Genomic DNA, 11,692 nt, shown 5'->3' with positions numbered 1-11,692 from the left:
TATATCGGGTTTTTCCCCCCAAGGAGTTTAAGGATTCATGTACAAGCTAAATCCTTGAACATGACTGAGCACATTGACTCTGTATGGTTTGTTCTGCTCACCTGGGCCCAATGCTGCACAAAGGAAAATTATGTCCAATTGAATGTTTAATAGTTTATTATATGTCCATGACCCTGTTATAAAATTTGTTAACAGCAAAACACTCAAAAGCACTTCTTTAATGTAGTTGTGAAAAAATTCAGGGAGGAAAGGATTGAGGGTGTGTTTGAGCTATATGTTCTTTCTTATCTTACTACTTTTGAATTTTATGTATTTACATATTTTATATATGTATGTATCTATATATTTTAAATTTATTTGTATGTTAATGCATAATAATTTTCTGTTTCGTTTTTGTTGTTTTTCTTTTGTAAATGAGTCAGAAAGCACTATGGCTGCCGTTTCCAGAAGTAAAGGGACCACAATGCACTGGGGTGGGCCTCTTATTGTTTGCCAGATCAGGGGAAGCAGCAGGAAACTATAAATACTGGGTTCCTTATTGCCAGCCAAACTGAAGGAATAAACTGTAAGATGCTACTTTCAAGTTTGGATAGTTTGCTTCCTTTTACTTTAGCATTTTGAGAGGATTATTTTCTTGTTTACCTGCTTTTGCTGGACTGTTGCAGCACTTCTGCCCTTCCCTCAGGTGACCCACAGGTGGCGTGCTGTAGCTTGTTGTGGGGCTGCTCAGCAGATGTATTAGAGCTCTAGCAAACAGACAGGAAAACAAATCTTAGTCACCAGCCACTCTTAAAAACTTGGGTCATTATTTCAATAAATCCAAGCAGCCTATCTATCTGTTAACTCTGTAAATATTTATTTACTTCTTGTAAGAAAAATACTATGAAGTATTGACATATACTTTCTACTAGAACAGGGGTGGGCAATCCTGGTCCTGGAGGTCTGGTGTCCTGCAACTCTTAGATGTCTCTCTGGTCCAACACACTTGAATCCAACAGCTGAATCACCTCCTCAGTGCAGGCAGGTTCTCCTGAGTCCTGCTAACGACCTCATTATTTGACTCAGGCGTGTTGAAGTAGAGACACATCTTAAAGTTGCAGGAGACCGGCCCTCCAGGCCTGGAGTTGCCCACCCCTGTACTAGAACAATGATCTGCAACATTTACAATCCAAAAAAATCTAATTTTGCTCTGAGTCCAGTTAAATAAAATGGGTTTTGAGCCAAGCTGGAGATGGGCACCAGCACCCCTCCCAACCCCACTAAGGGACAAGGGTGTAAGAAAATGGATGGATGGATGTTTTGAGTCACTCTGAAAAAATATATTGCAAATATAAATGTTTTTTCAAGATAAATATCTGTTGTAAGTTTAAAGAGCAACCATTTCTGTCTTACTTTCAGATCTTAATATGAAGAAGAATATAAAACTTTTTCAATAAAATGATGCCTACACTTTCATACATGGGGTGTTGATATTTGCACAGTTTCCAGCCTAGTAACAGGACAAATAAATTTAAATGACTGACATATTTAATGTCTTTCTGTTGTGAAGGTTTCATGTAATAATTTCCTGCATTTACTCTTAGCCACATGTTGCAAAGCCATGTACTAGAATACAATGTTAGAGGCTTCACATCTGCCAATTACTGAAACATAAAGGTTAGAGGGGACGTTTATGGACACAACTTCAAGTAATATGTGTTTTGTCCCTAAAAATAAGACCATATATTTATGAATTGACTTTGGTAACTTTGTCAAATAAAATGACTGAGAATTTCTGTTTTGTGCATGTGTACATGGCACTGTGTTTGTGTGTGTGTAGGGGTGTGTGTGTGCGAGCGCGTGTGTGTGTGTGTGTGTGTGTGTGTGTGGGGGTGCACACGTGTGTGTAAAAAATCCATGGCATATAAATGTGTTTGTAAATCAGACTGGTTTATTATCAATAATCTGCATCACCTTGTAAAGTGAGATTTTATTGTGTGTAAGAATTTATTCATGTGTATTAAAAAATGTGCTTGTAAAAAGTAATTACAGAAGTAACATTTTTTTTGTTAATAAAAATACAAACACAAAACTACAAGAAAAATTCTTAAGTTCCCTTGCTTGAATGTGAGAATGTCTTCCTCTCAGCTGATGAGTCACTGTCATGTTAAGTGTACATTTTTACAATTCAATGAGGGAAAAAAAACGCTTCTGTAATCACCTCTAATAAGCTCACATCTTTTTTTCCTACACATTAAGTCACATCTATGTGGTCTGATTTACAAAGATGAAATAGAAATGATTGATTGGAAGTTGTACATAGAGACTTTGTTTGTGCAAGCTCTAAAAGTAAGATCCAAACTTCCCCACAATGTGTTTAATATGTGACTGGAGGATTTAGTGAATTATGTCATCGTGTAAGGCTTAGAAACATTTGACATATTTTAGCCATAAGCAGCTTAATAGTTAATAGCAAGAGTAGTTATACACAGAAGACATCTTTTGCAGATTAATTATTTTATATTGCTGAAATGAACAGGATGTGTAAGACAGTAGCTTCATTACCCATCCTGCCAGATGTTTGATCTGAGCTGAACAAGTTAGCTTTTTAAAGAGCTAACTAAAACATAACTGTAGATCCTATGACATGAAGTTCAGAGTGAGAACAAACATTTAAACTTTCACCTAAACAACAACCTCGAGCAGACATTTACAATACTAAAGTTGCAGCCGGAAAATAAAGAGTGAAGAGCCCACACCAGCTGACCCACTGAAGGAAGGAAGCTGTGACTGCAGAAGAACGTCAGACCTGTTGGCTGGTTGAGCTGAGCAGAGGCTGTGGTCTGACTCTCTTACTCTTCACGGTTTGACTGGCTGCTGTTTTGGAGGGAGATCTGCCGTTGTTTTCTTTCACTCTTCCTTTAAGTTGAGCTCCATCAGATGAGGGATTTATGCTTTCCACACTGAGTTCCAGTTGCTTGATGGACTCCTCCAAACTGTTCATTGATTCTAAGGTGTTCTTGCAGAGCTCCTCCACCCGAGGGTATGACTTTGAGAGGCTTGTACCTGCAGTGATGTCTCTGTCAGAGGAATTGTCTGGGAGGAATTGTTGACTCACCTCATTGGTCTGTTTGCTTTCTGTGACTGGTCTGTTTCCTGCTTTCTGCTCTTTGTCACGTGCAACTATTTTAGAAACCTTTTTCCCTTTTTTGTTTGTTCCTGTTCGGATTACCTGGCTGAGGGCGGCCAGTTTGTTTTTGGGGAACTTTATACTAATTTTTTTTTTGGAGCACGTTTTCATGTTCTTATTTGTCTGATCCTGGCCTTGGATTTTAGAAACAGAGTCACAAAATGATGCAGATGGAGGAGAAGTCTTCATATCTCCTAAGATGTCAGAATCAGGTCCAGTGTGAGATTTTAATTTCACATCTGGTTCTTCCTCCAGAGTCCTGTTGGGAGACAGAAACTCCTCATCCTCTTCCTCACACTCAAAGATGGTAGACAGAGGAACATAAAAGGGCTCAGGGTCCTCCATGAAAACTATCACAGAGTCTTCATGAGATTCATCATTATCTTGAAAACCACAGTAAGAGCCTTCAAAATCCATCATATTACCTGGATCCTCCTTACCAAACTGTGAACTAATGTGTGTATGGGGGGTTTTATGAATACATTCAGGAGTCTGTGGAGAAAGAGGAGCTGCTCTGTCATCTGTAGCTGTGAAGATCAGGCTTCCTCCTTCTCTCCATGCTGGTTGATCCCTGGATCCTTGCAAAGCTGCATCTTGTTCCTGCTGCGTGCTGCTTGCCCCATAGGTGACATCAGGCAAAAGGGAGAAAGGTTTTGGGACTGAAGGAGAAGTTTCATGTTCGTGAGCAGAACTCCAGAGCTGCTTTGGCCCTAACCTTGGCGACAGCTGGATCCAGCGCTCCTCATGAACATTTTCATTTTGTAAACAAGAAACCAACATTCCATTCGCCTTCTCATCAAGAGGTTTCTTGATAAATGCATTTGTCTGTTTAAGATTTTGCTCTTTTAGAGGAATTACAAGATTTTCAGCCACTGCTGAGGAGAGTATATGTCCAACTGCTTCGTCCTCACACTGATCAGGCACGTTCATAACAAGAATATCTTCTGTCTGTTTGGCTGGAAGTGTAAGCAGCTCCCTCTCCCCTGTCCACACCTTCGCCACCGAGGTGCAGTTTAAGGAAGGCACTTGCTGAACCTCCATCTTGGCTAAACTTGATGTCATCTTATCCCTGTGAAGCGCTGTCACCACACCTGGAATCTGGGCTTTAAAAGAAGAGACGTTTGGATGTTCAAACTGAAGAGTGAACCTCTGTCCACATTTTGCCATGTCAGAGGGACACATTTTGGTAATGGGTGGAGGTGTCTTTCCATTTCCACTTGGCAGATGAATTATATTTGATATTTCTTTAGAAACCTAAAATCAGAAAAAGTGACATTAATCTGGTTTTCATCCTCAAGTTAAAGACATGGGACTGTTTCCCTTAGAATTAGATCCCTTTTGACTTGACAAACTGAAAAATCGTGTCATTGAATTCCTGGATATCAAGCAAATGATAGTTAAACATTAATGTGGAATGCAATCAAAAAGTATATTTATGCTGACACATAAACTAATTAAAAAATCAAATCTTTACATGTCTCATGTGGGAAACAACAGCACTGCCTGGATAGTTTAGTCATTGTTTGATGTTAAAAGTATAAACTTCATTAGGTCTACATTAGACACATAACTGCAAAGTCAAAGATCCTGCAGGACTCAAACATGGTGCAAACTGTGCAAATGACTAGAAAACATTTTGCTGTAGAAAGTCCAGAGGCTCTTAAAGAACTGCCTTTTGGTTAAGGCAGAAAAGTGGAACTTTCTTACCACTTCCATAACTTTCTTGATATGCTTCCTGGTGTGGTTTCAATGAAGATCCTGAGCCTGAGTACAGGAAGCAGCTGCAATGCTTCCTGGGTTTTATTAACTTACATAAAAGCTTTATTGGTCCTGTTGCAGACCCTCTGGCTGCTCTCAGTTCACTGAACTGCCTTTTGTCTGATCCACAAAGACTAACAAGCCTTTCTGGCTACGCTCATACAGCAGTCTGAACGGACCAACTCCAATCTTTCATCCCACCCCCAAAATCTGATTTGAACCACTTAAATGTGGAACCAAAATCTGACAGTTTTCAAAGCATCTGCAGTCTGAACAACCATTGCCACATTTTATCCGACTTTTATCTTATTGATGTGAGACATAATTCTGCTCTATTAAAACCCAAACATGGTAAATCTGTATGTAAATAATAGCTGAATTTTATAACTACGAAGTTTTTGAACTTATGAAATCAGTCTGAGTCAGTGTCACTTTGACCGGAGGAGGCTCTGCGTTTAGAAAGGAGGCAAGGCAACAAATGCAGTTGAGGTAGATTTATGCTGCAGGTCACATTGACAACAACACCCATTCCCTAAATGAGACAAAGAAACTGGCTTTTATACTTTGGGCAATTCCAAATCTCATACCAGGTAAAGAAGTTGTCAAAAAACAAAACAAGAAATAAACATTATTTACACCAACTTAACAAAACAACAAATGGTACCAATATATATTTACATGCCTGCAAATCATTAGAACTAAACTAATCTAAGGTCAATCAAAGAATAAATTGAACTGAATATAACGCCTCAGAGCATTACCCCTCTAATTGTAATGGTATGCTCCAGGAGCTTTTCAACAGAACCTTTGTTGCTCCACTCTGCTGAGGAGACATGCCCAGAAAGGTAAGTACTTAAACAATTAGCAAACACAAATTAAACCAATCTAAATCAGAAACAAACTGACAGTTTCCCCACATTCTCCCTGAAAAGGAAGGATGGCCAGTCCCTCTGCTGAAAGAATGTTTAACTAAATGTCACAATGTAACCGAAATAAAGAGCTGAAACAAAAAGCATTTGGTTTGTAAAAAGATTCTACATAATGTCAATAATCATTTATTATGATTATTTAGTAAAGTGCATCACATCACAATCCCACCTCCTGGTCCGACTCCACATCCAAACAAACTTCTCTAGAGAAGGTGCAGTTAATGCTCCAGTAAAAGCTGCTGCTATTGGTTGTGGTTTCTTTTTATTATCTTCCTTCCCCTTGTTATGATTTTGTGACACTCATGTTGGTCCTCATTGCTGAATAAACTTTCCATACAATAATATTTATTATTACTTCCATAAACAGAGCGCAGAATTGTGACCTTCTTCGGGTCACTTTGAGGTGATAAATCATTCACACTGAAGTCTGATTGCAGTCGCATTTAATTAGTAGCACAAACAACCACAAAGACACAAAAAAAGGATTACAAGAAAATATAGGAATTGAGCATCAACAAATGCATAAGTAAAAACAAAGCAAATAATATCTGAGACACTGGAAACAACTCTGGCCAAGTAGATCTAAAAATAAATCTACACATTGTGACTTAAGATCACAGAATCTAAATAAAAGTGCTTTGTGACACACATGAAGCCTCACCTCTGACCTTTGACATTCATTTAACTTGTTGCCTGCCACAATGAAAATGTCATTCTTAATCTTCTGAATAAGAAAGCAGCAACTTTCAGTGGATTTGGCCAAATTTTCACAGGAAAAAGCCTCAAGTTCTCTTGTGAATGTGGCAGAATTTAAAAGAGAGAAATTCAAGATTTGGGATTTTATAAAATTTATAAGACTGATAACTTGTCACTAATGTTATCCATGTTTTATTTTCTGAATAAAACACGGAAAAAGACTAACGCAAACAATTTTTGTCTACATTAACATTGTTTAATGTAGGTTATCAATGCTACAGATTAAAATACTTGATACTATGTGTAATTTGAAAAAGGTTATGACTCATTTGAGTCTTGCTGTACTTGCACAGTATCCTAGTAAGTAGTATTAGTTAATAACCACGTTGTGCTACCTTTATGTATTAAAATTGTGCATCTTTGAAGAAAAACTAAACACAAAGAGTTTTACATATATAAACCCAGAGAGTTTGACTCACTGAACTCATTCAAGCAGAGCAGAGAAATGTGGATGTACTGTTTTGTTGAAAAACTGTCCAGTCTTGTTTGTTCTTTTCTTCTTCACCATTTTGATCTTACTGTTTTGCTGTGTTAGTTTCGTGTTCCATAAATAAAACTCACTGTAACATTCACCTTCCATTTCCTGGTTTTGTCCCTACCTGAATCCCATCAGTCTCTCTGGAAGTGATGATGATTGGTTCTCCTGATCTAAACAAAGAAGAGACACTGGAAATAAAAACCACAAAGGATAGAGTAAAATACATAAAAAGGACTAATAGTTCTTAGTTTGTCAGGATTTTCTTCCGATGCATGTTAATCCACTGACCTCTGTGGGGGAGGAGGGAACTTGCTGGCCTGCCTCTTGTCGATGGAGCGGCGGGGTTTCTCCGCCTGTGGCCGCCTGCTGCTCTCTGCTGGTGGACAAACAGCTGGAGGTGGATCAGCAACGTCTAGAAAGCAAGAGAATTGTTGAAGCATTTCATTTTTAAGAATGCTTTCTATTTTAAATCCACATATCCTCCTGTGTTCATGGAAAATAAAGTTTTGGCACAATGGTGAGACACATGAACCTCTATTAGTTTTCATCTTTCTCTGATCTAAGTGTGATGAGGTTTATGTCCTTGTTACCAAATAATGCACAATACAGCGAATGACATTCATCAATCAAAACTATCTTTATGGAACCCATTAAACATAGCTAAGTAATAGATGATAACATATTTAGAAAAGTAGATATATCTTACTATTTACAATTTTACCTGTGTTTGAACTTCTTCTCTCCCTGGAGTCCACATCCACACTTTGCTTTAAAGTTGTGTCTTTCTGGGTTTCAGAAATATCTGCTGAGTTGTCAACAAAAACATACAGTAAGCATTTATTAAAAGGTTGACTAATACTTGGAAAAAATATTTTCAGCTAATAAGATTTTCTGGAAAATGAAACAAATACTATTTATATTTTGTGATAGTAAGTAAGTATGCTTGGAGAAATTGCTAAATTTAGTCTCTCTGCTATAAACATAGCTAACTCTAGCAGCAGACACTGCAAATAAGCCTGAGCTATAAATATTAAATTGTATGGTACTTCTTAATATTTAAACTTGTCATTATTCACATATCTGCAACTTGTGACTCTGGAGCCACAACTGGCTCTTTGGACTTTCCTCAGTGGCTCTTAATAACTTTGACTAAAACTGATATTTCCTGCAGCATTGATTGTCAAAAATTCTAAGATGTCCTTTTTCAAGGAGAGGCCATATTTGTGGCTCTAACCCCTTTTTATTCAGATGGACTGAGGGAAAAACCCCATCTGTTTTAGCCTGTCCTCAGTATACATTTCACCGCCTCTTGAACTTGAAATTAAAACAAGCATTTAAGCAACCAAAAAGTAGAAGAAAATCATTCTACGAAGGGGAGCAGTCTGAAGTGCAGTTCTACTGTACTAACTGATTCTACAGGCCTACCTCCATGAATCAACTCCACAGGAGTGTTCTGCTGTGACGTTGATGCAGAGGGAGACTTCGTTCCTGAGGCAGTGTACTCTAGCACATCCACTACAGATTTTGGATCAGTGTTTGGTGTCTCCTGAAGGTGGACTGACTGGCTGTGACTGGGATCATTACTCTCCTGCTGGGGGTCTTGGCTGGTACTGGACTGGTTTACGCTCCTGATATCTACACACACACTGCCCTCTGGAGTTGGTCTGTGTGTATTCTGTAGATAAGACAGAACAGGGTAACTCTGGGTGATGAACAGAAATATGAAGTGAGAGTATAATCAGTTTCCAAAGCAAAATGATACATTATGGACGTGCATCATCCATTCACACACACATTCACAAGCTGATGGCGGTAAGCTACTGTATAGCAGCCACAGCTGCATGCACCAACGCCACTGGCCCTCTGACCGCCACCTGGTGGGCAAAGTGTCTTGCCACAGAGGAAGGTAGAGCGGGGATCCAACCAGCAGCCCACCAATTCCAGGGCAAACTCCTAGCTCCATCACCACCATCACATAAACAGAAGATTTCCTTTTGTATTAAAACAAGATTCTTAGTTTCAGACATAATGTTTGTGAGGGGATGACGCTTTTTAACAGTGGTGGGAAGTAACGAAGTACAAGTACTTTGTTACTGTACTTAGTACAATTTTTGTGTATCTGTACTTTACTTAAATAGATGTAATAATTGATATTTTCTACTTTTACTCCACTACATTTTACAGTAAGTATCTGTACTTTCTACTTCACTACATTTCTATAAAAGTGTTGCGTTACTCGTTACATCCAAGTCGCGTTGAGCTTTTTGTCCGTTAAAATGTGAAGTTCAGGGTCTTAAGGTGGCGCCGTAAAATCCAAGCATAACGTGACTTAGTGTCTGTTGTCACCCATCGGCTCCACCTTTACTCACACGTGGAGCTCCAAGTCATGCGCAGTGGTTTCCTCTGAGCTGGAGGCGATGTGTCTGATCGTCAGTAATATAATAGCGCTGCATAATAAATCATAAGATATGGTGACATGTAAAATCAGCAGCGCTTCGCTTTCACAGACGGTGGGACTTCGTCCAATTTTTAGCRTCACTTGGAAGGAAAGCTTAAAGAAAGGTAAGATCTGTGGACGTGATGCTAGCTAAGCTAGCTGTAGTGAGACACATGTTGCATCTGCAATGAAAAAAGTCACTCATGCGCTGAATTATTGTTGACTGAGGTGTCGCATATATGGGACAACGCTGGTACCAAAGTGCAATATAGTGATATGACATTCAGGAACGATCCGATTCTTCTGAACGGATCTTTACTGATTAAATTTATTTCAGCTATAAGTATTTAATATCTAGTTTTTTTTATTGGAATGTGGATCTTTCAGATCAATTTGAGAAGCAATTTTGATAGGTAAAAGTAAATTTTTTTGTGTCACGTAGCTCGGGGTGCTGGTCTTGACTTGGTCTTGGGTAGGTGGTCTTGACTACAACTCTGCTATGTGGCTCCTTGGTTCCATGTCCTCTCCCACCCACCTTCTTTCCATCCCATTTCTGTTGGATTTATTAAAATGGCACATTTCTAATGTATTAAAATTAAATACGATTGGTTCACTTAATGATATTGTATTAGGAATTAGGCATTACTCAGCACGTACTTTTACTTTTAATACCTAAGTATTTTTAAAAGCCAGTACTTTTTTACTTTTACTTGAGTACAAATGTTATGTGGTAGTTTTACTTTTACTTAAGTACAAATGTTAATGTGATAGTTTTACTTTTACTTCAGTACATTTTTGTCTGTATATTTGTACTTTTACTGAAGTAAATTTTTTGAGTACTTTCTCCACCACTGATTTTTAACATCTTGTAAAACTAGTGTTAGGTTAAATAGCAACAGTTTGTTGCATATGTATATTTAAGTATTTTTATTTCCAGACAGATTAGTTTACATTTCTATTTATCTGTTTTGTATTTCCTTGATGTATTAAACATATCGGATAATTTTATGTATGTATGTATGTATGGATGGATGGATGGATAAAGAAGCTTTATTCATCTTCATCCCTTTGGGATTTACCCTCAAGAAAATTGTGGTTCAGTCTCACACAGCACCAATACATCAAATCCATCCATCCATTTTCTAACACCCTTGTCCCTCAGTGGGGTCAGGAGGGGTGCTGGTGTCTATCTCCAGCTAATGTTCCGGGCGAGAGACGGGGTCACCCTGGACAGGTCGCCAGTCTGTCACAGTACATCAAATCCATCCATCCATCCATCCATCCATTTTCTTGCACCCTTTTTCCCTCAGTGGGGTCGGGAGGGGTGCTGGTGCCCATCTCTAGCCAACGTTTCGGGCGAGAGGCGGGGTACACCCTGGACAGGTCGCCAGTCTGTCGCAGGGCAACACAGGGACACACAGGACACACAACCACTCACACCTAGGGGCAATTTGGAGAGGCCAATTAACCTGACAGTCATGTTTTTGGACTGTGGGAGGAAACCGGAGTACCCGGAGAAAACCCACGCAACGCACAGGGAGAACATGCAAACTCAGTACATCAAATCTTACTATATATATATATATATATATATATATATATAAACTGCTATCACAACTTGAGATTGACGAGGTACAACACAAGTGCTATGGCAAGGGGGAGGAGCCAGGAGGGGAGTTAACTACAACTACCCACCCAGAAACTGGGTGTGTAGCTAAAGTAATGAATGAACCATCAAAGCTGAACAAGGCAGCAACTGACCTGAGAGAGAGAATCGTGGCCCGAATGAACACCAGACAACCCCGACGCCAATTACAACGGTTGAGTGAAGTACCATCAGAAAGTCTCATTGAAGATGTGAATGCAGCATTGAGAACTATCCCTACCAACACCATAACAGAAACCAATGAGCTGATATACAACTCAGCATCAGTGATCCTTGAGATGYTTGGYTATAAGAGCAACCATGAGACCCAATACCCACCATGGAAAAGACGGTTAGAGGCTAAAATCAAGATAACAAGGAGGGAAGTGAGCCAGCTGTCAGAGCTCCAAAGGGGTACAATGAAAAGATCAGTACCTAAGAAGTACAGCCAGATACCTGAAGCACTCGAAACTGCCAAACAAAGGCTCCAAGCCTTGGCCAGCCGCCTAAAGAGATACAC

At 39.1% G+C, this 11,692-nt stretch overlaps 1 protein-coding gene across 10 annotated transcripts in view; it reads right to left on the bottom strand.

Moving 5' to 3' along the window:
- LOC103479241 (sickle tail protein) overlaps window positions 1-11,692 on the bottom strand; it is a 114,072-nt gene that overhangs the window by 5,926 nt on the left and 96,454 nt on the right. For 5 of the 10 annotated variants that reach the window (XM_008433560.2, XM_008433564.2, XM_008433563.2 and 2 more), the window contains 6 exons: window positions 8,516-8,765; window positions 7,812-7,895; window positions 7,379-7,502; window positions 7,212-7,278; window positions 2,789-4,423; window positions 643-746 (listed from right to left, as the gene is read on the bottom strand). In XM_008433560.2, the coding sequence (XP_008431782.1) occupies window positions 643-746; window positions 2,789-4,423; window positions 7,212-7,278; window positions 7,379-7,502; window positions 7,812-7,895; window positions 8,516-8,765 (2,264 nt within the window). Of the gene's footprint in view, window positions 1-57; window positions 114-642; window positions 747-2,788; window positions 4,424-7,211; window positions 7,279-7,378; window positions 7,503-7,811; window positions 7,896-8,515; window positions 8,766-11,692 lie in introns of those variants that run through there. The other 5 variants (XM_017310218.1, XM_008433562.2, XM_008433561.2 and 2 more) reach the window with 5 other exon arrangements.

The sequence above is a fragment of the Poecilia reticulata genome, linkage group LG17 (genome assembly GCF_000633615.1).
Source record: "Poecilia reticulata strain Guanapo linkage group LG17, Guppy_female_1.0+MT, whole genome shotgun sequence".
Taxonomy (NCBI): Eukaryota; Metazoa; Chordata; class Actinopteri; order Cyprinodontiformes; family Poeciliidae; genus Poecilia; species Poecilia reticulata.
The sequence above is the reverse complement of the archived record's forward strand: the minus strand, read 5'-3'. Positions and strand labels throughout refer to the sequence as shown.